The sequence below is a fragment of the Phacochoerus africanus genome, chromosome 10 (genome assembly GCF_016906955.1).
Source record: "Phacochoerus africanus isolate WHEZ1 chromosome 10, ROS_Pafr_v1, whole genome shotgun sequence".
Classification (NCBI taxonomy): domain Eukaryota; kingdom Metazoa; phylum Chordata; class Mammalia; order Artiodactyla; family Suidae; genus Phacochoerus; species Phacochoerus africanus.
In genome coordinates this window covers 19,164,843-19,192,248 of record NC_062553.1, presented here as the reverse complement: position 1 = coordinate 19,192,248, position 27,406 = coordinate 19,164,843, and the positions used below count along the sequence as shown (strand labels likewise).

At 41.5% G+C, this 27,406-nt stretch overlaps 1 protein-coding gene across 4 annotated transcripts in view; it reads right to left on the bottom strand.

Annotated features, from left to right (window-relative positions):
• The window catches only part of ZCCHC4 (zinc finger CCHC-type containing 4), a 42,429-nt gene extending 26,396 nt beyond the window's left edge, over positions 1-16,033 (bottom strand). Inside the window, exons 1-5 of one of the 4 annotated variants that reach the window (XM_047798938.1) lie at positions 15,865-16,033; positions 14,979-15,097; positions 14,174-14,256; positions 4,216-4,491; positions 3,468-3,548 (exon numbers count right to left, since the gene is read on the bottom strand). In XM_047798938.1, coding sequence (XP_047654894.1) covers positions 3,468-3,548; positions 4,216-4,491; positions 14,174-14,256; positions 14,979-15,097; positions 15,865-15,991 — 686 coding nt within the window. In that variant the 5' untranslated portion in view covers positions 15,992-16,033. The remainder of the gene's footprint in view (positions 1-3,467; positions 3,549-4,215; positions 4,492-14,173; positions 14,257-14,978; positions 15,098-15,864) is intronic. The other 3 variants (XM_047798939.1, XM_047798941.1, XM_047798940.1) reach the window with 3 other exon arrangements.
• Positions 16,034-27,406: the final 11,373 nt, after the last annotated feature.

The following is a 27,406-nucleotide window of genomic DNA, read 5'->3' as shown; positions in this document are numbered from 1 at the left end:
AGGCGACAGTGATGGTTCTGGAATGGATGTGTGCCCCCAGCCAAGCTAAGCAGGGTATTCCCTGGAGTTTTGCTGCTGGAGATCTCAGAAAAGATTGCCTTTCTCTACTGGGCAGTTAAGTTTAGACTATGTAAGTTAAAACCTGCTGCCCACCAAGTCCCTGGCAATATGGAGGAGGCTGCCTGTAAAACAAGGCCAATACAGAGAGAAACACAGAACGAGAGGTGGAGAGAGAAAGACGGAGCCCTGACAATTTGTGTGGGGCCCGGGGCCCAGGATCTCGACTAGACTAAAGCCTGCCACATCTTAGGCTCCAGTAACGTGAGCCAATACATTCTCCTTGACATAAATGGATTTCTGGGACTCTCATGAAAGAAAGACTCCTGACTAACATGAGAGCCTTATTCTAATACAAATAATCTAGGAACTAGTTACTGACTCATTTGAAAACTGTTGTGGAACAAACAAAGGAGATAGATGGAGAAAGAGAAAGCTAGAAGGATGATAAGCGAAATGGGCTATATACTCTTCCGAAAGCAAAGTTACTTCTAGAGGATAATTTACTTGTTGGAGCCAGAGTGACTGGGTTTAAGTCCTGACCTGGACATTTATAGACTGTGACTTTGGTCAAGTTATTTAATCTCTTTGTATCTCAGTTTTCCCACCTGAGGAAAAGGAGGATGTTAACAGCATCCATCTTACAGGGCTACTGTGAGGACCTTACTCTCACAAAGGAGTAAGAATAGGAATTGAGGGAGTTCCCATTGTGGTGCAGCGGAAACGAATCCGACTAGTAAACATGAGGTTGCGTGTTTGATCCCTGGCCTCGCTCAGTGGCCATCTGGCGTTGCCTAAAGCTATGGTGTAGGTCACAGATTTGGCTAGGATGCTGTGGCTGTGGCATAGGTCAGCAGCTGTAGCTCCAATTCGACTCCCAGCCTGGGAACCTGCACATGCCATGGGTGTGGCCCTAAAACGCCAAAAAAAAAAAAAGAACAGGGATTGACACATGACAATACTGTTATTATAAGAACCCCAAAGTTAAATTTCTAACTTTAAAATAATACTCTTTATTTATTTTTTTTTGTCTTTTTGCTATTTCTTTGGGCTGCTCCCGCGGCATATGGAGGTTCCCAGGCTAGGGGTCGGATCGGAGCTGTAGCCACCGGCCTACGCCACAGCCACAGCAACTCGGGATCCGAACCGCGTCTGCAACCTACACCACAGCTCATGGCAACGCCGGATTGTTAACCCACTAAGCAAGGGCAGGGACCGAACCTGCAACCTTATGGTTCCTAGTCGGATTCGTTAACCACTGCGCCACGACGGGAACTCCCTAAAATAATACATTTATAATAATTTAACAATAATACTTTAGGAAAGAATCATGGTAGTTAAAAAGGAAGTAGATATATTCATACAGTGGAATATTACACAGCCATAAAAGAAGCACAGTTACATCCTATGACATGGATGAATCCTGAAAACATTATGCTAAATGAAAGAGGCCAGACACAAAGGTCACACATTGTATGATTCCATTTATATAAAACATCCAGAACAGACAAATCCACAGAGACAGAAAGCAGATCAGTGGTTATCAGAGGAAGTACAGAATTTTTTCAGTGTGATTAAAAATGTTCTGGAATTATAGGTGATGGTTGTAAAACATACTGAATATACCCAAGAGTGTTGAAATACACACTTGAAAATGTTAAATTTTAAGTGAATTACATTTCATTTTTTTCTTATTAGTGCCATATGTGCAGAATATGTAAGTTCCTAGACTAGGGGTTGAATCGGAGCTACAGCTGCTTGCCTACACCACAACCACGGCGACCTGGATCTGAGCCATGTCTGCACCCACACCACAGCTCACAGCAACACCGGATCCTTTTTTTTTTTTTTGTCTTTTGTCTTTTTTGTTGTTGTTGTTGTTGTTGTTGTTGCTATTTCTTGGGCCGCTCCCGCGGCATATGGAGGTTCCCAGGCTAGGGGTCGAATTGGAGCTGTAGCCACCGGCCTACGCCAGAGCCATAGCAACACGGGATCCGAGCCGCGTCTGCGACCTACACCACAGCTCATGGCAACGCCGGATCGTTAACCCACTAAGCAAGGGCAGGGACCGAACCCGCAACCTCATGGTTCCTAGTCGGATTTGTTAACCACTGCGCCACGACGGGAACTCCAACACCGGATCCTTAACCTTAATCCACTGAGCGAGGCCAGGGATTGAACCCGCATCCTCACGTATACTGATCAGATTCTTGACCTGCTGAGCCACAATGGGAACTCCTTACAGTTCAACTTTAAAAAAAAAAAATCAAGTTTATCTTTCAGAGGAAATCTATACTATTTACAGAATTCCATTTTGCAAAGGATCACTCCTATCAAGCAGGCATTTGTAAGTATACTAGTCCTGTTAATAAGGGACGAGGGTTGCAGAAAGAATGGGTCATTTCTGAGAAACGTACTGCTTACACTGGATAACCTAAAGCTGACTTGGAAATCTAAAGAAAAAAATGACAAAAGCTATGCTTTTTATTGTGACTTTCTACATCGTAAATGTCTATCTACCTTGTATTCAGGAAGAAAAAATATCTCTAATTTCATAGACTCTCTCCAGTAACTACTGTAATATTGGCCAAATAGATGCTACCAGACTAAGTAAATTTTTTAAAAAACTTCAAAGCTTGATTCCTTCAATACAATCAAGAAGAAGTAAAAAATACTAAAAACTTGCTGTCTTACAGACTCGCTCACCATGAACTCTTGGAATTCAGACAATTACAGAAACTGGGAAGAGTATGTCAAGTTCACAGCATGAGGGAATCTATGCATAGACACATTCGCCATCCTTGCTGGACATCAAAAGTCTGTATTGTTGCAATTACCACCAGACGGCAGGTTCATGGTGTGGTCCACTGTCTCATCTGTTTGTCCCGACACATCAGGGCCCTTTAATTCTGACCCCTCCCACAAAGCTTATCTGTTTGCTGATCCTCTGCCTTGGGACCTGTCTGCTCCCCAGTGAGCACTCCCTTCACTTCAGGGAAAGACAGTATGTCCATCATTCAGTAAAAAAAATAAAATAAATGTTTTACCACACTTAAAACATCATGACCAAACAAAATCTTGGAGGAAATTCAGAATTACCTTTGAAAAATAAGTATACGAGAAGAAATTTCACTCAAAAGAAATATGTCTCTAAATTATAAGCCAAAGACAACGAGACACTTTCACAGAGAAAATTTTGGGAGCACACTAGCAAAAAGAGCAAACTACTGCCTCCCTGTCTGACATACGGAAGATTACATGTTGAGTTTATCTGACTAAAATGATACCTTATAACCAATTATTGCTTCTAAATGTTAAATAAAGGACTGTGACAGGATTAACAAGAGGAAGACATTAAAAAGAAACAGGAGACAATGAAGGAAAATAAATATTATATTTCGTAAACTTACCGAAAGTCAATATCCAATAAAAGGCTTTTAATGTTAGACTTCTTGTCCCCTGATGCTTTCAACCTGATCAGCTCATGCAACCTAAAGCAATTAATGCAAGCAAATTTAGTAAGAAATAACAAACGTCACAAGCAACAGGCAAACAGATAAAAAAACTCCTCAACGTTTTCCTTATATTTCTCATATGTCCCTGAAACACTGAAGAAAATCTAGCAGGTTTCAATTTCGCAACTATTTTTAAAAGGGTGGAACTCATCTGAAACAGAGAACTTTAAAATTATAATAAATCACTTAAGAATCAAATCAGAATTTTCTATCATACATCAGAACTCTACAAAGATTTCTCTCAAATGGAATAAAGACGGCAAACCCCTTCAGAGGGACCATGCTTTATACCTTCTTTGTATACCTGACGGTTCATGTTGTACCCTGCACACAGTAAATAACTACCGAGTAAATCTGCTCACAGTTATTTCTTTATTTCTTTATTTGCTTCTCAGGGCCGCACCCACAGCGTATGGAGGTTCCCAGGCCAGGGGTCCAATCGGAGCTACAGCTGCCGGCCTACACCACAGCCACAGCAATGCCAGTTCCAAGCTGCGTCTGCGACCTACACCACAGCTCACGGCCACACTGGATCCTCAACCCACTGAGTGAGGCCAGGGACGAACCTGTATCCAACGGGAACTCCAGCTTACAGTTTAAGCCGGGGAGATGGGAGGAGCGTTTAAAACGACCTCTAACATACCTTGGCGTCCCCACACACAGGACTCTCCTGAAGCCGAGGGCAGAGAGCAGGTCTACCAAGAACAGACAGCTCCTATCAGTAAACAAATACTGGGCATTTGTCTTCTTGTTTTCCAGGGGATAAAGGAGTTGACTGGGCCTTTTTAACTGGGTGATAGAAATGTCACCCACGACCTGATGCTCACGATGCTGCTCCCCATCGCCTGGCAGCAGCAACTGCTGACATCCTTGACAGAACCTTCTCTGAGACAAGGGCAACTCAATAAACTTCAAGTACCTTCGAGACACAACAAAACACAAAGGAACACCTTGTAAGTTTGCTGCTTTAAAGACAACTGATTTTCACCAGTTTTAATGGACAAAAAGGACTATTACTTCCAAAGGAATACTGCGTGAAGAAACAAAGGTACAGAGGAATCTGTGGAATGCTGGCTAGAATTTATGTCTGGCTGCATCCTTACAAAGGCGAAAAGCATCAGCGATTTCATAAGAATTGAGATGCTCCAATTCAGTCACGGGATGAAGATCAATATCCTTTTAAAACATGAATATAATATATTACTCCAACAACGTGGTAGGAATGGAGACGACTACCATCTTTAAACTTATTGACAAATCCATGTGGTCTAACTTGGAAGCGTTAAACGGTCTAGCTCAGTAAGACAGTCATTTTCAAGTGAGAAATTAAGATCATTCTCCAATTTCTTATGGCATACTTAGCAAGAAAAATTACCCCCTAAAAGAAAAAATGTTCCTACAAAATTCCTCTATTCTTAGCAGTACTGATCGAGGCAGTTCTGAAGTAAAACAATCATCACAGCCTTAAAAAATCTGACACCAATATCCTAGTTGATCCCTTTCAAGTCATCTTTCTTTTTTTATCTTTAGGGCCACACCTGCAGCATACGGAAGTTCCCCGGCTAAGGGTTGAATCAGAGCTGCGGCTGCCAGCCTACACCACAGCCACAGCAATGCCAGATCTGAGCCACATTTGTGACCTACACCTCAGCTTGCAGCAATGCTGGATCCTTAACCCACTGAGAAAGGCCAGGGATTGAACCCACATCCTCACAGACACTATGTCAGGTTCTTAACCTGCTGAGGCACAATGGGAACTCTTCAAGTCATCTTTATATCTTATTTCAAAGTTGCCACTTTTGGTTTGTGGTTTTTTGTTTTTTGGTTTTTTTCTCCTTTCATTTTATTACTGATGATTAAAAAGAGGAGACAATCACATTTAGTATGTTTTTAAAACCGCTGAATTTGTACATGCAATACCAGCTAAGAAATCAGAACAATCACACCATGCACAAAAATAAACTCCAAATGGCTTAAAGACTTAAACATAAGGTAAGACACTATCAAACTCCTAGAAGAGAACATAGGCAAAACATTCTCTGACATCCGCCTTGCAAATGTTTTCTCAGGTCAGTCTCCCAAGTCAACAGAAATAAAAGCAAAAATAAACCTTTGGGACCTAATCAAACTGACAAGCTTTTGCACAGCAAAGGAAGCCATAAAAAAAAAAAAAAAGACAACTTATGGAATGGGAGAAAATAGTTTCAAATGACGCAACTGACAAGGGATTAATCTCTAAAATATACAAACAACTCATACAACTCAACCGCAAAAAAGCCAACAACCCAATGGAAAAATGGGCAAAAGACCTGAATAGACATTTCTCCAAAGAATACATACAGATGGCCAACAAGCATGTGAAAAAATGCTCAACGTCACTGATTATTAGAGAAATGCAAATCAAAACTACTATGAGGTACCACCTCACACCAGTCAGAATGGCCATCATTAATCAGTCTACAAGTAACAAATGCTGGAGGAGGTGTGGAGAAAAGGGAAGCCTCCTGCTCTGTTGGTGGGAATGTAAATTGACACAACCACTATGGAAAACAACATGGAGGTACCTCAGAAATCTACACATAGAACTACCATATGACCCAGCAGTCCCACTCTTGGGCATCTCTCCGGACAAAACTTTCCTTGAAAAAGACACATGCACCCACGGTTCACTGCAACACTATTCACAACAGCCAAGACATGGAAACAACCTAAATGTCCATTGACAGATGAATGGATTAAGAAGGTGTGGAATACTACTCAGCCATAAAAAAGAACAAAGTAATGCCATTTGCATGGACGAAACTAGAGATGCTCATACTAAGTGAAGTAAATCAGAACGTTAAAGATGACATAAGATATCACTTATATCTGGACTCTAATATATGGCACAAATGAACCTTTCCACAGAAAAGAAAATCATGGACATGGAGAACAGACTTATGGTTGCCAAGGGGAAGGGGTGGGAATGGGAAAGACTGAGAATTTGGGGTTAAGAGATGCAAACTATTGCCTTTGGAAAGGATAAGCAATGAGATCCTGCTGTATAGCACTGGGAACTATACCTAGTCATTTATGATGGAGCGTGATAATGTGAGAAAAAGAATGTATACATGTATGTGTGACTGGGTCACTTTGCTGTACAGCAGCGTAAAATTGAAAGAACACTGTAAACCAGCTATAATGGAAAAAAATAAAAATCATTTTAAAAAAGAAATCAGAACAAGAAAACAAAGGAAAAATAAGTAAGATTTTTGTGACTCAGAGAGGGTGAGAAACGTCTAAATTTAAGTATGTCAAAAAGTGCACTAAAGGATTCTCAGAGTTTGAGAAGAGTCACATGATTTCAATTGAACTGAATTCTGAACTGCACTGTAAAAACTGTGAACTGAACACAGAATCAAAGTGGGTTTTAAAACTTCTTGTATCTCAGCCAGTTTCACATCAAAGCACCCTAGGCAGTGACAAATAGATACTCTGAATGGCTACAGCAAGAAATAAGCTTATCGTGCCCATAATTTAAATTTCTATTTCTATGATAACTGTTCTTTTGACAGCTTTATCTATGACTAGAATGAAAACAGAGCATGATATTAGAAGAAACCTTAATAGTAATTCCAAGTAAGAATGTCAGCAGAGAAAAGGGCCCCTAAGACATGACACGCAGGTGGAAAGAACCAGTATATTTCTCGGCAATAGATGCATGAATTTACCATCAGTACCATTCATTAGTAACTGTTAATTGTCGAAGACATCCACATCCCGCCATGACAGAGCAACAGAGACCAGATTCACCATCCTGGCCCTCAAAACACCGACAAAATACATGAAACTACAGTTTGAAGATACTGGACAACTGGCAGCCCAAACAGTGAATGTTGAGAGAAGGGAAGAGAGGAGTGAGTGGCACAGCTGCCCAGGGTCCTGCCCACGGAGAGCTGGCAGCATGGGGTGGAGCCCCAAACAGAGCACAGCAAGTCAATGAGGTGGGGTTCGAGTCCGCCAAGGCCGGGACACTGAGGGCAGACAGCACAAACACCGCGTGAGCGCTCCAGGTGAGCTAGGGCTCCCCTCCGATCTATGCTGAGTACTCACCAGTGGGTGGGTGAAAAGAGGGAGAGACCCACTGGAAAGGAGCAGGTGGAACAGTCACCCGGTGCACAGAATAGGAAACCCCTGAATCCACAAGCATCAGGTAGAGTGCTCAGGACGGATGGCCTCAGGGTTCGGAGAAACCAGCCCTACCCAACTGCTGCTCTGCTGCTAAAAGGCTTAAAGATAAGCCCTCAAAAGCAAGGGACAAGAAAGGATCGGCCAGTAAATATCTCAAGCATGGCCAACCACTCGTCTCTCTGTCACAACTGTTCTATCACGGTAGCATGAAAGCAACCACAAACCAAAAGGAAATTAACAGGCATGGCCAGATCTGGCCTGCAGGCTGTCGTCTGCCAAATCCTGCTCCAGCGTACCACACTACAGCCAAGTAACCTAACCAGATCTTAGACCAAAGCTCGAAAATACACAGACATAAAAAACAGCTAGTATACAACAAGGTAAAAATCACACTGCCAGCACTGAATTAAACATAACCAAGGAGGCAAAGAAAGGAAAGCATGACCCATGATTAGGGAAAAACCGATCAATCAATTCTAATCAACTCAGAAATGGCGGATAAGGGAGTTCCTATGGCTCACTGGTAACAACCCAACTAGTATCCACGAGGACACGGGTTCAACCCCCTGGTCTTAGTCAGTGGGTTAAGGATCCGGCGTTGTCCTGATCTGTGGTGTAGGTTGCAGATGCGGTTTGGATCCCGTGTTGCTGTGGCTATGTCTGGGGCTGGCAGATGCAGCTCCAATTCAACCCCTAGTCCAGGAACTTCCATATGCTGTGGGTGCAGCGAAAGAAAGAAAGAAAGAAAGAAGGAAGGAAGGAAGGAAGGAAGGAAGGAAGGAAGGAAGGAAGGAAGGAAGGAAGGAAAGAAAGAAAGAAAGAAGAAGGAAGGAAGGAAGGAAGGAAGGAAGGAAGGAAGGAAGGAAAGAAAGAAAGAAAGAAATGGCAGATAATACAATCAGTACACAGAGACATTTAAGCCGCTTTATTATAACTATATTCCATATGTTCAAGAAGGTGAAGGAAAGCATGAGCCTAAGTAAAGCCATGGAAAATATGAAAAGATCCACATCAAACCTATAAAGACTTTTTTAATTGTCTGAAATGAAAAATACCCTAGATGGGACTAACAGCAGTTGAGATACCACAGAACAAAAGATCCCTATAATCAAAGGCACAGCCTTAGAAATTATCCCAAATGAAACACCAAGGGGCCCAATATGTGAATGGCGGTGGGGGTGGGGGGATCAGAAAATTTTTTGAAAAAATAATGGTTACAATTTTCAAAAATTACCTCACCAGATCAAAGAAGCTCAGTGAGTCCCACGCACAAGAAATGCAGAAAACTGTAAGATACAGCCTAATAAAATTATTCAAAGTCAGTTGATACAGAGAAAATCTTACAAGAAACCTGAGGGAAAAAGGACCCTATTATGTCAGAGGAACAAACATAAGAATAATACCAGAGTTCCCTACTCCCGTTGGAAATAAGAAAACAGTGGAGAGATACCAATTCTGTACAAATTCTCCCAGAAAACAGAAAGCATTTAACTCTCAACTCATTTCATTAGGCCAACAATGCTCCAATACCAAAACCAGGAAAAAAAAAAAAAAAACTATAGGAAAACTAAAGATCGATATACTTCGTGAACACCAAACTCAAAATTATTAATGAAATTTAGTCACTCAAACACGTATATAGGAGTGCCCGTCATGGCTCGGGAACTGCAAAGTCCCCAAGGAAAGCATGTGCCCAAAGAGTGTTATTCTTCAGGACAGAGCCACTCGGGAAGAAGGGAGTTAAGGCAACATTTCTGGACTTGGAAGAACTCAGGTTATTTAGTTACACAACCTGGATCCTTCATGAAGAACCTCCTGGACAGCTGGATGCCAAGTCGAAAGGGCAACCATTCCAGAAGGAAGCATTTCTGAAAGCTCGAGGACAGAGTCTCCCAGAAGATGGAACCCATAGATGACGCTGTATCTGAATGTTCAGAAGGGATTCAGACAACCGGCAGGGGCTTTGTAGTTGAACCTGTGATGAACACGTAAATAACAGAGCAAACAGCTGTTACAAAAACAACAAAAAGTCCCAAACTGTTATTCGCTGGCAGGAAAACAAGAAGCTGTGTAGGAAAGGGACGTTATTATGATTTATATATATTTCATATAAATGGAATCATACAGGAGCCACCTAAATATTTTTATCTAATTTTTTTTAAAATAAAAGCCTTAAAAAAAAAAAAAAAACCTGCTAGAGGATCAATTTCAGCCAAAGAGGAGATGAGTGAAGAAACTACAGCAAAGGGGCTGTCAGTCAGCACCAAATCCATTTGACCATAGAATAAAAACAGAAAAAACATGTGTATTACAATTTGAGTACAAAATGTAAATAATTTAATTCCAGATAAAAGTGGTTGGGGAAGAGGAAGAGAAGTGGGAAACAGTGGAAGTATACTAATTTTCTCATGTTTTAGCGCCATAAACCAAAAGATATAATTTAAAACTGAAAAATCAAGGAAAAAAGCTACCAGCAATATATAAAAAGAAATAATCAACTAAAATTGGACAGTAATTGTAGAGAAGGAAAGAGAAAAGAAGCAGAATATACTCAGTCATCATTTCTCATTTTTAGAGAGATGAAGACAATCTAAAAAAAAAAGGATTAAATATAGCATTAAAAGTTACAGAGGCAACCATGAGAACAAAAATATAGAACATACGTTAAAAAAGAAACGCAAACATAGATCATAGAATAAAAAAGAATAAAAAGAAGCAATAAAAATAGAAAGCATAAGATAATACAATGAAGCTAAGACCACAAACACCTGTCACATCCACTATGAAAATGGCTCTCAGACTGGATCACAAAGCAAAATCCAATCACTTTATTTCATCACTTCAAAGATGCATACATTTTCACATTTTAGCATCTATGGTACTGAGACATGATTTATCAAACTGCCAACAGGCACACTGTAGGGGGGTGGCACTGCCATCACCCTATGATTTGGTCCCGAAACACAGTTACCATACATGCAGTCAAGCACCAAAACAGAGCAATGGAGTCAAAGCACACGTTTGATATTAGAGAAATAAAATATTCACTAGTGAATGAATGACAAAAGCAATCAAGGGCTTTACAGAAAAAAAGGAGAAAAGAAGCTCCCCCAATAGATGACGCTGTGTCAGGTTCTGTTACTTTAATATGGTTGAAAGGACTGCCTATCACACACCAAGTGAGGCCAACTGAAGGCAGGAGAAGCTGCAAAATCAGGAAGAGATGACAGTTCAAAGCAATGAGGGGCTAATAGGACAATTCACTCACTACGCAGGACTACCTTAAGGCACTTAAGGCACCATGTTTAATTATTTCTAAAAGGAGGAAAAGGAGAACAATGTTAAGTGAACCTCCACTTATGTATTTTGTGCCTGGTCGAAACTGTCCTTCAGAAAGCCTTTATTATTAGTTTATTAACCGTCTCTTGACAAAAGATCAACTGAGATCGTGTGCACACCTCTCTCAATTCAAAGTCACATCATCATCATTCAACTACACAGCTGTAAGTGTAGCATTCAGATACAAGGGTGTTTTAAGCTGGGTAGAAAGAACATGGGACTCTCCAGAGCGAAGAGTGGTGGTGGTGGTGGGGGGGGGAATTCATCCTGCTGCATGGCTCAGCATGACTCACAAATTGCAGGCTAGCATTTTGAAATGTCATTTTTATTGATCTCCATTTGATGTTCCATTTGCCTTTCTGGGAGTAGACAAATTATGTTTACAGCATTTCCCTAATAGCAGACTCGAAAATCTGAGTTAAATGAGCTCTGAAAAAACGTAACCAAATGAAATACCAACTAAACAAAACTATCAGGATGCACATAAATTAATACTGATTTTAGCATTAAAATATGTCTTCCCTAAGACTTCAGGGGTCCCGTTAAAGGTGCCAACATACTACATCATAGAATAACACATTTCAGGGCATAACAGGCAGCTAAAAACTAGAAGTCAAGCCTCAGGCACGAAACATAAATCTGTCAACTGAATACATCTGAAATATAAAGCATGGTTCACCGAGTGAGATTAGAAAAATGAATATCAAATCCTATTCGGTAGACCCAAGAAATCTGTGCAATACTGCCAGGTCCATAATAAAAATCAAGTAGCAAAGGTTAGTGTATTTCTTTCCTTCTTTCTTTTTTTTTTTTGTCTTTTTGCTATTTCTTTGGGCCGCTCCCGCAGCACATGGAAATTCCCAGGCTAGGGGTCGAATCGGAGCTGCAGCCACCGGCCTATGCCAGAGCCACAGCAACGTGGGATCCGAGCCGTGTCTGCAACCTACACCACAGCTCATGGCAATGGCAATGCCGGATCCTTAATCACTGAGCAAGGGCTAGGACCGAACCCACAACCTCGTGGTTCCTAGTCGGATTCGTTAACCACTGCACCACGACAGGAACTCCAAAAAATTTTTTTGAGAAGTGGCTGTTTTCTAATTTTTTACTCTATAGAAAGCACATAAGAAGCAAAAAGCAGAAATTATGAAGTAATGCAGTGAAATCAATGATACCATATTTCAGAAAGCTTAAACTTTTACTCATCCTCCAAAACCTGTTCAAATACCATGTCCTTAAACTGTATCAATCACATAAGGCACAAGTTCGCTGGAAAGCTTCTGACTTTCCAGAGTACTCAATCTCTTCTACAAATACTGTCAACACATTCTCACCACACTCCTCGTTTGTACTGTATGATCTTGAAATATACTTCAACTCCATTACTAGCATTTTAAGTTCTTCTTGAGTGCTCGACAAAGAATGAATAAATGACGGGATAGAGAGAAGGCTGGCTGGTTGGATGGAGACTTGGGCAACAAAATCTGAGGTTGTGAGTCACAGATGATTTAGGTGTTAAAAATTATTAAGATGTGCTCTCAAGAATCAGTACTAGACAGCAGATAAAATCACAGCCCCAAGAAATGACCTTTTGAAAATTATTTAATACTTCATATTTTAGCCAGTGTCTTTATATTCTAATTAACATGAAATATGAATTTCAAAAATTCTGCAATATGGAAAACCATTCTCTGGCAGTTCAAAGGCTTGAACAGTGGTTTAGCTCCACACTAAAATCTTATAATGTGAGGAAAGAAGATCATCTAAGTTTCTTATAGAGTTTATGTGAATCACCAATATCCTTATTAATAATATGAAATGCATGCCTAGCTGATAAAAGTGATAAGACAGAGTATAAAACTATGTACACATTATGACATGCACCCACATGTTCATTCTCTATTCACAACAGCCAAGACATGGAAACAACCCAAATGTCTGTTGACAGATGACTGGATTAGGAAGATGTGGTATATATACACAATGGAATACTACTCAGCCATAAAGAAGAACGAAATAATGCCATCTGCAGCAACATGGATGGAACTAGAGACTCTCACACTGAGTGAAGTCCTAAAGAGAAAGATAAATACCATATGATATCCACTAATATCTGGCATCTGATATAAGGCACAAAAGAACCTTTCCATAGAAAAGAAAATCATGAACTTGGAAAATAGACTTGTGGTTGCCAAGGGATAAGGGGAAGGAGTGGGGGTGGTTGGGGAGCTTGGGGTTAACAGATGCAAACTATTACCTTTGGAATGGATTAGCAATGAGATCCTGCTGTCTAGTACTGGGAACTATGTCTAGTCCCTTATGATGGAGCATGATAATGTGTGAAAATAGCATGTGTACATGTATGTGTAACTGGGTCACCATGCTGTACAGTAGGAAAAAAATTGTACTGGGGAAATAACTATTAAAAATAATAATAATAATAAAACTGTACACATTATGACCACAACCTTGTAAAACAAACCTTCGCACAGGAAAAAAGGTCAGGAGGAAGTACTACAAAATGACCAAGATGATGGGCTCAAAGGGAAAAACCGTGGGGACATTTTCTACTTTCGGCATCTTTGATATTCTATTTTACCTCATTATGATAATGTCATAGTAATACCTATCTCTACAAAACTGTTTATGTTTTATATTCTTATAGCTCCTTAAATTAAATCACTACACATGATATATTGATGACTGTCTGCTTACATGCTTACAAATACTGTTTCAGAGAGGCATAAGTTTGAGTCACTGCTCAGTCATTCTAGTAGCATAAACAGAATGAAGTTTCACCTGCAAGCCACAATTTTCTCATCTAAGTAAACCACCTGGGCAGGATTAAATATCTCATTGAAAACACCTGGAAGAGTGCCTCGCTCAGTGGTGCTCAATTTACATTAATTCCATTTTCAACATTTTTTTGTTGTTGACTTAATTCCCATAAATGAAGTAGACCTCACTGATTAAGTACAGTAGTTAACTGGGCAATCAAAGTATCTTAAGAAAAGTCTTCCTCCATCAAAGGACTTTAAAATCTACTAAGAATCTCAGGAAGATATCTTTAACAGACCCCACTGCATCAGTACCTTTCCACACACTGCGATCGGGATAAAGAGGGCTGACATTTTTGGTTGTGAGCTTCTCGGGCAGCAAGTCTGGCTTCAGACAACTGAAAGAGAGTACAAAAGCCACTTAATAAGCCATCAAACTTGTTACCATCCTAGAAAAACTGCTATCACACTCTGACATCAAGAAGCCAGAAACTCAAGTGGCTTAAAGCTGTAGACAAGCATTCATTTCAGGGGGAAACAAAACAATACACATTAACCTGGGGAAATTCTACAGCACTTTGAAACAATAAACAATATATTAAAGCATGGAGATTAATTCACACAGGGTGATCTTAACGAGTCTGCAGAAGAGTGGCATGTAAGACTGTTTTCCAATAATCCTAACAAAGCTGAAAGTTTTCTAGTCAAAACTTTCAAAAATTTTAATTGGACCTGAGTCCAAGAGGATATCAAGCTCCTAACTGTCTCTCTAAGTGCTTTCATGGGTCACCCAGCAGCTGTATAAAGGATATCCAATGAAAATGTTTTCCCAAAGTGTTTTTCTAAAACACTTCCTGGAATGACTATGACCTGCACTCTTTAGGGAGAAATCTACATTTGCAAACCCAATGCTAACACCTCAGAAAGTCTTAAAGAACTGTCTTTGAGACAGTAGTTTAAGATGTCAGTCATCAGAGTAAGTTCAGAGTAAATAGAAACTCCAGTATCTCGAACCAAAAAACAGGGTATTTTCATCTCTTAAGAGATTTACCTCATACATTCACATTAGAATGGCATGCACATCAAAAATAAAAAATAAATATCCAAAAAGTTGATATACCTTCTCATCTTCCCATTGAAAAAAATTACAATCTTTTCTATCTCTACAAGCTGAGCAGGCATAAAATCTCCGTGTTTCTTCTTTCCCTTGGTTCACCTTTACAAACAGAAGAGTGGGTCCTAGTTCCGAATAGGAAAAAATGTCAAATAGTCATCTACATCAAGTTCCTAGTTTCCACTGCCCTTAAATAAAAACTTGTTTTAGTTTTACACACAATTTGTCATAATGCACTACTGGTTAACAATTTTTTCTCCCAAAGTCACAACAATCAGACACTGACTACTTAAAAAATAAATTTTGAAAACTGGTTTCTTCAGGGGAAAAAAAAAAAAAAAAAAGCCATTGTCAGTACTTGTCAGTACAGATGCGGTGAAGGGTCTGAGTTCTGACACAACAAGGGCCAGGTCCAAACTGCTGAGCACTTTGCCACCGCCGCTCAGTTATCCTTTCAACGAAAATCTGAGCTTTTAGAATTGGACACATCCTCTCTCCGCAAGTTAACAGAAAAACTAGGTCTAGTTTCTAAGCAAGAATTCATTCCCTCGTGCTCCCTAACTTTCTAAAAATTTAACTGAAAGAACAGTAAATGAACAAATGAAATCGCCAGGTACTTGGCAATGGGAAGTACTTAATAACGTACCTTTTTGCCCCTGCTCCGCCCCTTCAAAAAAGCTATAGCAGCCGCGGAGCCAAAACCACTGCAGTGGGGACTTTTCTACAACGTTTAAAGACCCCAACTTCCCGAGGAAGGAGCATTTTCTAGATGTAACACTCGGTATGGGAGAGTAGATAAAAATCAAGGAGCCCCAAAAGCCCAAGGTGCTTTCGGGGTAACTCACGCCCCCTTGGCGCCCAACAGCGAGGCTGAACCCAGACGCGGACCTACCGTGAGGGCACAGCGGGGCGGGGGTGGCTTGATCGGAGGGAAGCACCACCTTGACTCCCGAGCTCCCCTGGCGACCGGAGCTGCCCTCTGCCTCCACGGATCCAGGTTCGTCCCTGGGGGCCGCCATCTTCCCGCCGCCGTCCCGAAAGCCTCAGTTCGACTCAAAGAGGCCGAGGAAGAGCGCCGCCGCCACCAGCAGTAATTCACAGCGCCCCCCCGCGCCTAGGAGGAGCTTCGGCCTCTGGGTCGGAGGCCATGTCCCCAAATCCGTCCCTGGCGGGCCAGAGACTGCCACTAAGGAGTACCGAGACTTGGGGTGGCCGGGGTCAGGTAGGGGTGGGGACGACTCGCAGGCAACTTGTTGGACCCGGGGCAATAAGCCCACCTATTTTCTGCCTCTGCCTTAGCACTTTAGCATCTGTGAATACCCTCCTTGCGTAAGAATATAGCCCAGAGATGAGACGGCTCTTCGCAGTGGACCAAAGATTTGGTCTGGTTGTAAATCCAAAAGGCAGCATCCTCAACAGCAGCAGCAGCTACCAAGAGACATAGCTGAAGCAGCGGCGCTTGATGAAACCAGCTTCTTTTTTCCAGAGTCACAGTGTCATCTTCTACCTTATGATCAATGTTTATAGATGCTTGTTACAGTTGCACATCCACTGACATTCATATATTGGAAAGAAAGAAAGAAAACTGTCCCTGTTTGCATATGACGTGATTGCCTATATAGAACATTTCGAGGAATCAACAATAATAACTCTGGTTTAAACTAAGTTCAGCAAGGTTGCAAGATACCATATAAACACACAAAACTCTGTTGCTCTTCTATATACTAGCAATGATCAGGTGAACACCAAAATTAAAAATAGAATACCTTTTATAACTGTTCAAGTAACTGAAATTCTTAGGTGTAAATCTGACAAAACATGTATAGGACTTGTATGTTGAAAACTACAAGATGCTGATGAAAAAAATCAAAGAGAATCTAAGTAAGTGTAGAGACATCTTGTGTTCATCGATTAGAAAACTCAACTTTGTGAAGAGATCAGTTATCCCCAAGTTTAGGGCAGATACAGGTTTAGCTCAATTTCTACCAAAATTCTGGTCAGATTTTTGTAGATATAGACAATATTATTCTGAAATTTATATGGAAAGCTGAGGAAACTAGAAGAGCTAAAATAATTTTGAAAAATAATAAAGCGAGGGGAATCAATTTACCCCATTTCAAGACATGTAATTGTGGTAAACACATACGTGTATGATTGTAGATGAAATAATCAATTTCTCTTTCTAGCATTTAAAAAACAGTGGTACTCATACACATTTAAACTCACACATTTAATACTAAGGTATATTAATTTAGAAATATTTCTCTTTTCCATGAACGTTTTATGCAGTGATTTCACTCAAATCTTCACTGGCATCGGTGGCATCTGGTCTTTGAGGTGACAATGCCCTTTTCCAAGTTGTCCAGCAAAAATTCCCGGGGACCATTATCTGCCCTCCTACATCTTTGGATGGGAAACTTTCTGGACCCACTGCTGATGCTGTTTTTGGAAATATTGTCTCAAGCCCTTATCATTCTCATTAGCGTTAACACTTCTATTTTTTTGATTGGCTTATAAGTACAGATTTGTGATCTTTAAAAGACTTGTTTACAAAATTTGCAATTGAATTCATGACATCATACCACCAGAAATAGCTTCTGATTCTATATTTTATTTTCTCTTCAATAAATCTGGTTCTGTGAGGGGACCACTATAACAGCCTGGATCAGTATGGATTTGCAGCCTTCACAGGTAAGTATCCCTGAACAGAAAAAAATGTAACAAAAGTTGATCCAAATAAGGAATGAGGGAGCACCCCTTAGTGTGAGAGACTTTGAAGTTTTCAAAACTAAGCCAGTTCCCTCTCTTCTGGGGGGTAATTTTGGAGAAAGTTGAAATCTCCCATGATATTCAGATATATTTGTTAAATAGCATATGTTGGATCTTTGCTGAAGAGGTCACAAATATGACAGTAATTTATGAATGTTTTTGATTGTCTAATAATGTTTTTAATTTGTACAGGAAAGCCTTTGAGCAGAGAAAACCTGAGAGTCACAGCAGGACTCTGAGACAGACCTTGTCACCCACCCATCTCAGAGACCACCATCTCTAAGGCTGCTAAGACACACTCTAATTGGGTGTCTCCCCCACCAAGAGATGTGGACAAACAGGGGAGCTCTCTGTAGGGATCAGGAAGTCTCACTCCTTGGCTTTCCTAATAGAATATGTACCCTCAATGCCCAGATCTCCTGCAGAGAAAGTGAGTGCAGCCAGAGGAGCATTTTGTTGTGGGTCCCTAACTGCCTTCTCTGTCTTCTGTAACAGAACTCCAGTTTTCCTTTGGAAAGACAGCCATCCCCAGTGTTAGCCCATTGTAGGTTGCGAGTACAAAGAACCATAGGGACTGGCTTGGGTTTGGACAGATGACTTCACGCTCCTGCTGGAATGGCTGAGAAGGAAGCTGTAATCTTTCTATTTTGTCACCTCGATGATTTCTCATGAACACGAGGGGCTCAGCTCTCTAGTCTTATCTGAGCTAAGTCAGGCATCCAGCAACCAGCTGATCTTGGCAAGAGGAACTCAGCTGCCTGTATCCTCAGCCTCCTGCTATAACCTGCAGGCCAGCCTGGGGCGCATCTTTCTCATAAGAAATGACAGGGGCACAATAGAGCTAGGAGAAACAGACAAGCTTCTTAAGGCCTGGATTGAGCCATCACTGCCCTTTCTACCTCATTCTTTCAGCTCCAGCAAGTTATGTGATCAAACATTGCAAATTTATATGGCAAAGGGCATAGGTCAGAAGGGGTAAAAAATTGGAGCCAGTGACACAGTCTATCACAAAAGCACTCTTCACTGGGGCAACCAAGTGGCTGGTGTAGTGTTTCCCACCACTTAAGGAGCACCTGCCTTAGCAAGAAGACAATAGGGGGAAAGCAGAAATAGGAATATGCGATGATTCCACATGAGCACCTAGATCCAGCCATGCCTGAAGTTTCTCGTTATATGAGTCATAAATTCCCGGAGTTCCCATCGTGGCACAGCAGAAATGAATCCGACTAGGAACCATGAGGTTTCAGGTTCGACCCCTGGGCTCACTCAGTGGGTTAAGGATCTGGCATTGCCATGAACTTGCAGATGTGTCTTGGATCCTGCATTGCTGTGGCTGTGGCTGTGGCCGGCAGCTGTAGCTCCGATTGGACCCCTAGCCTGGAAAATTCCATAGGCCGTGGGTGCAGCCCTAAAAACCAAATAAATAAATAAATAAATAAATAAATAAATAAATAAATAATAATAAATAAATAAATTCCGTTGTGTCCTTAAGCCAGTTTGAAATGGGATCGGTTCTATCAATCACTACCAAGAATGCCAACTTATGCTCTGTGGTCATAGCCACAGTATTGGACGGCTCTATCTGTTCACCAGCAAGCCTCGATGCCCTTTTCCAGTCAAGGACTGGCTAACCCTGCTCCCCATTCTCCCTGCTAGGATACCTATTGACCTGCCTGCTATGCTCCCTTCCATCTATCTGTCCTTTTTGCTCTTGGGGTGGAACCCAGGCTCCTTGGCTACCTTTTGCTTTGCTGCCCCAAAGTCAGCACACAGATCTATTTCTCTTTAAGAGGAAAACTGTCAGGGGAGACCACCAGTAGCAAAGGATCCTCCAAGACTTTACATGGCAGTCTCTGCTCTCTGGCTCTGAATCCTGACTCCTCTGCGGATGGGGGTCACTGCTATGGATGGAACTCTTCCCCCTCTCACCGAAGTTGGTATGTTTTGTTTTTGTTTTTGGCCACACCCATGGCACATGGCAGTTCCCAGACCAAGGATCAAATGCGCACCATCACAGAGACACCACCAGATCCTTAACCTGCTATGCCACAGCCGGAACTCCCTGAAGTTGACAGGTTGAAGCTACCCCCCCCGCCCCCACCACACACACAATATGATGGTCCTGAAAGCAGGACCTTTGGGAAATAATTAGGCTTAAATGAAGGCATGAGGATGGGTCCTCACAATGGGATTAGTGCCCTGCTGTGGCACAGGTTCGATCCTTGGCCTGGGAACTTCCACATGCCACAAAACAAAACATACAAAATGAAAATGTGATTTGTAAGTAAAACCATGGACACTAGATGCTCTCCAGGTGATGATGCTCCTCCCTTGAAAATGGAAGGATTGGAACTTTAAACAATCACCTATCAATGTGTCTGGTGCTTAAATATAAATATTTCATTTCTATATCAACTCTGGGGAGCTACTATTACCCACACTTTCCAGATGAGGAAGCAGGATCGGCGGCTAGGCTGCACAGGGTAGCGGTGAGGGGTGTCAGCTCTGGAGTCAGATGGTCTTGGTTCTAGGGGCTCCCCATCACTTGCTACGTTAGGCAAGTTACTTAACCTTTCTGTCTAAGAGGGATGAGGGACTTAGCAAGCTAATCCATGTGGAACACTTACCAAAGTGCCTGGAACGTAGGGAGCAATTGAGAAAGCTTGGTTATGATGACTCAGGGTTGGAGCGGAGGCGGGATTCCAACCAAGATCCCTCCAGCTCCAGTGCTCACACTCCTTCAGCAGCCTCTGCAGAGGCCACCCTGGTCCTGGCTTCAAGGGATGAGCATGCTGCCTGCCCCTCTGGTGGCCCCTTTCTCCATTCTCTTGCTTAACACCTAGTGCTGTCATGACGGTTCAGACACCACCTCCTCTGGGAGAGCCTTCTGGGAGCCCCGAGACTGGGTTGGATGCTCCTCCTGCATCCTTTGTAGCCTCCAGAACATACATCAGGGGCACTGATGATCCCTCTACATAATAATTACCTAATTTTATATAACTGTCATTTCATTCCATTTCATTTTTTGGTCATACCTGCAGCATGTGGAATTCTGGAGCCAGTGTTCACACCTGAGTCACCACAGTAACCCGAGCTGCAGCAGTGACAGTGCCAGATCCTTAACCTACTGCACCACCTGGTAACTCCCAGGTTCCCCCCCCTCCCCATACCCATGGCATATGGAAGTTCCCACAGCTGCAACCTACACCACAGCTGCAGCAACACCAGATCCTTAACCCACCGCCCAGAGCCTGGGATTGAACCCGCACCTCAGCAGTGACCCAAGACACTGCAGAGACAACATCAGATCCTTAACCCACTGTTCCACAGTGGGAACTCCACCAGTCCTTTTATTTTAAAATATTTTGTGTATTTTATTTGCAATTAGATGTTTTGATAGATTACATTATCTATGAATTTCATCTTAAGAGTCGAGGGAGTCAGCAAGCGGGGGTGGCATCTCAACACTGTCCTGCTTTTAGGCAAATAAGGGGAGGACAGAGAGCTTTTCTTACATCTGCTGATTCTCAGGTGCCCTCAGTGCCAAATCGCCCTTATGCCAAAGTGGCATATTCTGCTCTCTCTCCATCTCTTCACCCAGAGTTACTTACAGGCTTTTTCTACTGCATTCCTCTAGATGATATCAAATTTCCACGTTAGCAAGGACATCTTGCCCTCTCCGAACCACAGACTTTTGAAACGTTAGAGTAATGTTTGCCCTCAAACCATATTAAGGGGGATGTTGTCCCAGGAAACAAGCAGCATTTAAGCTAGAGTTTCAGATGACTACGTATTTCCAATTCCTAACCTACAGCACCGAGAGCAATGCTAAATTTCTAGAAGCTATGCTAAGACGGTGGAGATTTTGGTTTAAACCAGTGCCTTGTTTTAAACACAATTCCTGATTATCCATCAATGCTGCAGTTTAAAACAAGCACTGGAAGGGTAGAATCGCTTTCTGGATTGTTCCCAAAGCCACAGGGAGATGAAAGGCGGTTTTATTCACCGTGACAGGCGTTTGGGCAGGAAAGTCACTGAATCTGGTTAAACCAGTTCCTGCAGCCAGGGGACCAGCTCTAAATGTTTACACAACTTTCTGACTCTTGGGAAATGCAAGGCTCGCTGACTTTTCTGCAGTTTTTGAAAAGCTCAGTGGTTCCTTAAGCCTTAACTGTCACGTGGCAATTGTGAAACCAGAGCTGAGGAGCAACCAGGGTTCCTGGAGCCAAAGGAAACATAAACACATCTCTTTGCATACAGACTAGATTAGCTGCTTCTTTTTGAGATCACATGCTTTCAATTTTCACGTCTAAAAAAACCCACAAGGCGACCTGCAGAGGCACCAGCCACAGGCTGCCAGATTAGCATTTTCCCAGCTGGAACCAATGTTAAGATTCTGAACAAATATCTTTTGAAATGTCGCTTAGTTTCTCAGGGAGTCATGTTTGGATAAATCTCTTACTTATTTCCCAGTGACCTCAGGTGCCTTTTCCTCTCAACCCCAGATCAACCCCGTAGGTCACACAACAGAAAATTTTAAAATAGCCTTTGAATCCAAATCTGTCACCATGCTCTGGAAAAGATGATATCCAGCCTAGAACTTTATGCAATAATCCAAATCCATAAACACAGATGTATGCTTTATTTCATCATCTAAAACCCCAAATCCAAAAGTGCCATTAATACACACAGATAGCTGCTCGGATAGAAACCAAATCTCTACCAGAATTTGTACTCCGCACCTCTCACGAAATACCTGTACGTTGTTGTATTTCATCCTTGTTACAAACCTCTGAAGTTAATTTACAGCTTTTCAAGATGACAAAAGTTAAATCTATTGTATTACTGCAGGTTAGAATAAAAACTTCCGAGCTTAAGGATTTATTTTCTCAAAGGACTCTTTACGTAGATTCTGAAGCAGGTTAAAATTTACTGAATAAAATGATGCTTGATAATGCACTTCGCTTAGATAAGTGTGTATATTTGCATATATTTATATATAAATATAAGTGTGTATATATATATATATATATTTTTTTTTTTTGCAGCCACACCTGCAGCATATGGAAGTTCCTGGGCTAGGAGCTGCACCTGCCGGCCTATGCCACAGCCACGGCAACACCAGATCCCAGCTGCATCTGTGACCTATGCCACAGCTCTCTGCAACACCAGGTCCTTAGCCCACTGAGCAAGGCCAAGGGATCAAACCTGTATCCTCACGGATACCAGTCTGATTTGTAACCTGCTGAGCCACAATGGGAACTCTAACATACATATATTTGTCATATATGTCAAATATGTCATATATATGTCTACTTAAGCAGCGGCTTGATGTGGAATCAGTTCCCAGACCAGGGATTGAACGTGGGGATGCAGTGGTGAAAGTGTGGGTACTAGAGCACCAGGAAACATCCAGACCAATATATTTTGCTATATATTTTCACAGTTCAATCTACAGGCTCACTTAACATTTAAGAATCTTTATGGGAGAAGCACTGAATAAAGGCAAAATAGCTCACAGCAATGTGCTGTCATCATTCATGGCAATATGCATGAATATTGCCATATTGTGACAAATTGGTACATTTGCTTAATGAAAACTAACTCGTCGTCATCATCGTCATCATCATCAAAAAAGAGAATATACAAGAACAACTCACCAATTGAAAAAAGACAAGGGAGTTCCCATTGTGGGTCAGCAGGTTACAAGGCAGACGAGTATCCACGAGAATGTGGATTCTCTCTCTTGGCCTTGCTCAGTGGGTTAAGGACCTGGTGTTGCAGCGAGCTGTGGCGTAGGTCGCAGGTGCAGCTGGGATCCACTGTTGCTGTGGCTGTGACGTAGGCCTGCAGCTGCAGCTCCGATTCAATCCCTGGCCTGAGAACTTCCATATGCTGCACAGGTGTGGCCAAAAAAAAAAAAAAAAGACAAAAGTTTTCGAAGAAATGGGGGTGGAGGTCTAACCACACTCCATAAAACAGAATATTTTTAGATTTGTGTAAAGAGTTCCTGTTTTCACAGCTCTTGGGCCTTTTGGGATTTCCTCCCCTACCATGATGAATTTATTGATAAAAATTAAACCTCTTATCTAACTCTTGATATAAATGCAGTATAAAGTATACAGAACCAGTCAGTTTAAGAAGCCAACTGCAGTGGCTTGGGTTTGATCCCTGGCCTGTGAGATGCTGTGAGTTAAAGGATCCGGCATTGCTGCAGCTGTGGTGCAGGTCACAGCTATGGCTCAGATTCAGTCCCTGGCCTGGGAACTTCCATATGCCAAGAGTGCAGCCATTAAAAAAAAAAAAAAAGAAAGAAAGAAAGAAAGAAAAGAAAAAAAAGAAAAATATCTCCTTAAAGCAACATATGGTACTGCTTTGCATTTACATAAAGGAGGTGTGTAAATATTTTTGCAACTTACAGGTTCTTCCCTAACACTTTTGAGATTTCTGTGTACATTTTGATACGTGTGGCTACAGTTTGTTTTCAGTGCTCTGTAGTCGTCTTTTGTATGGGTATACCACAAGATACTTACCCATTTTCCTGCTGATGCTTAGGTTGTTTTCAATTTTTCAGTATTATAAACACTACAGCGTGGACCAGTTTTATGAATGCGTATATTACCAGAGTATCTGCATCTTTAATTTTACTAGGGATTGCTCTCCAGAACGACTGGACCAATTCTCAGGCTTCTACTTTTTCCCAGATCTGATAGGACTGAAGTGATAATTCATTGTTTATTGTCTCATGAAGAATACTTTACACACAATGAGCTGTGCAATTTGATGATCTTTGACTACTGTATTCACCTGTGAAATCATTGCTGGAAACTTCCTCAGGCCTCTAGGCAAACCGTCTCCCCCAACCACCTCAGTCCCCAAGCAGTCACTGGACTGTTTAACAATGACTTCCTTTTTCACTTTAGAAAATTTTCTATAAAAGGAACCATATGCTATGTTCTGTCTGGCTTCTTTTATGAGCATCATGATTCCGAAATTCATCCAGATTCCTGGGATTATCCTTTTTATTGTTTCCTTTTTATTGTGTGGATGTATTGTTTGCTTATCTATTCACCTATTGGTGAATTTGGGTCATTTCCAGGTGAGGGTATTACTAAAAAGGCTGCTATGGACATTGCTATGCAGCCGTCTGCTTCCATTTCTCTTGAGTGAGTGGAAGAGGAGGAATGGCTGGGTGCTGTGGGAGGTATATGCTTAACTTTCCTTATTGTGGGTTTATTTCCAGTTACCTTATGATAATGATGAACATCTTTTTATGTGCTTACTGGCCATTCATTTATCTTATCTTGTGAAGTGTCCATTTAAAATTCTTTTGTTCATTTCTTAAATGAGTTATTTTACTGCTTATTCTTGAGGCGTGTAATCTTTTTCTATATTCTGGAGTTCTGGAGACAGATTATCAGATATATTTGTCCATTTTTTTCCCCCAGCTTGTGACTAGAAATTTTATTTTCTTAAGTGTCTTTTGATGAGCAAAAGTTTTTGGTTTGGGGAGTTCCCATTGAGGCTCAGTGGTTAACGAATCTGACTAGGAACCATGAGGCTGCAGGTTCGATCCCTGGCCTCACTCAGTGGGTTGGGGATCTGGGCATTGCCGAGAGCTGTGGTGTAGGTTGCGGACGTGGCTTGGATCTGGCGTTGCTGTGGCTCTAGTGTAGACCGGCAGCAATAGCTCCGATTAGGCCCCCAGCCTGGGAACCTCCATATGCTGTGGGTGCGGCCCTGGAAAAGACAAAAAAAAAAAGGTTTTTAGTTTTGATGTTATTAATTTTTTCTTTTATGGTTTGTACCACTTGTTATCTAAGAAATCTTTATAAAAACAAGGTCGCTAAGTTTTTCTCCTATTTTCTTCTAAAAGTTTTAGCTCATATATTTAGGTTTCTGCATGGACTGAAGGTGAAAGTTCACTGTGAGCGTGTCTAGTGGTTATGGCAGCATTTGTTGAAAAGACTACCCTTTCCATTGAATTGCCCTGGCACCTTTGTTGAAAATCAGTTTATCATGTGTGCAGTGTTTCTAGATTTGCTATTCTGTGTCACTGATGTATATGTTTATCTTTACCCCAATTATCACTGTCTTGATGGTTGTAGCTTTCTAAGTTCTGAGAGAAGGTAGCATGTAAATCCTCCAACTTTTGTTCTTGTCTCACAGTTTGGCCAAAACATTTCTAGATACCTTTTATTTTATTTTTGCCACATGTACAGTGGCTTGATATGAGATCTCAGTTCTCAGACCAGGGATTGAACTGGGGTCATAGTGGTGAAAGCTCCAGATCCTAACCATTAGACCACCAGGGAACTCCCTTCCATGTACATTTTAGAATTAGCTTGTCAATTAAAAAAAAATCAGATGGGATTCTGATTGTGTTGAAATTATAGACAAACTTGGAAGCATCGACATCTTGATATTGTTTTGATAGTCACAATATTGCCTTCCATTCATTTCAATCTTTAATTTTTCTCAATGCTCTTCTTATAGTTGGTGTGGGGAGTTGCACATTTTTTGGTCAGACTTATTCCTAGGAATCTGGTATGTTCTGCTGCTGCTGTAAATGGTATCTTTAAAATTTTTCTTCTTCTAACTAATGGTGCTGGTATACAAACCTTGCAAAATTCATTTATTAATTCAAATAGTGGTAGATTCTTTGTAATTTCCTACATACACAGTTATGTCGCCTTAAATAATAACAATTTTCCTTCTTTCTTTCCGATTCTCAGTCCTTTTATCTCTTTCTTGCCTTTACTGCACTGGTTATGCTAGCCAGTACATTACTGAGTATAAATTGGGAAAGTAGGCATTCTTGTCACATTACTGATCTGAGAGAGAAAGTGTGGAAAGCAGAATAGTGGTCCCCAAAGATCTCTCTATGTCCTGATCTCTAGAATTTGTGAATATGTTCCACAGCAAAGGGGATTTAAAATTGAAGATTAAGGGTAAAAATTAAGATTAAAATTGAAACCAAGAGGAAGTTCCTGTCATGGTGCAGCAGAAATGAATGCGACTCGTATCCATGAGGGTGCAGGTTCCGTCCCTGGCCTCAATCAGTGGGTCAGGGATCTGGCGTTGCTGTGAGCTGTGGTGTAGGTTGGCAGCTATAGCTCTGATTCGATCCCTAGCCTGGGAACTTCCATATCCCTCGAGTGTGGCCCTAAAAAAGAAGAAGAAGAAAAAAAAAAGATTGAAATTAAGGTTTTACAAACAGGCCTTAACACAGGGAGATTATTTTAGATTACCTGGCTGGTAATTACCAATTACCACCAATGTATTACTATTACCAGTGTAATAACAAGGGTCCTTAAAAGTGCAAGAGGGAGGCAGAAGGGTCAGTGTCAGAATGATGCAATGAGCAAAACATTCAATCCGCTGTTGCCAGCTTTGGAGATGGAGAGGCTACAAGCCAAGGAATGTGAGAGGTCCAGAGATATTGGAAAGGGCTCCCCTTGAGCCTCCAGAGGGAAATGCAGCCCTGCTGACTGATCTTAGCTCAGTAAAACCTGTGTCAGGCTTCTGACCTGCAGGCCCATCAGAGAATGAGTGTGTGTTGTTTTAAGCCACCAGAGTTTGTGGTTACTTACTACAGCAGCAACAGAAAACGAAGACAGGATGCTGTAGGTTTTCCAGCACTAAGTATGCGGTTTGCTGCAGAG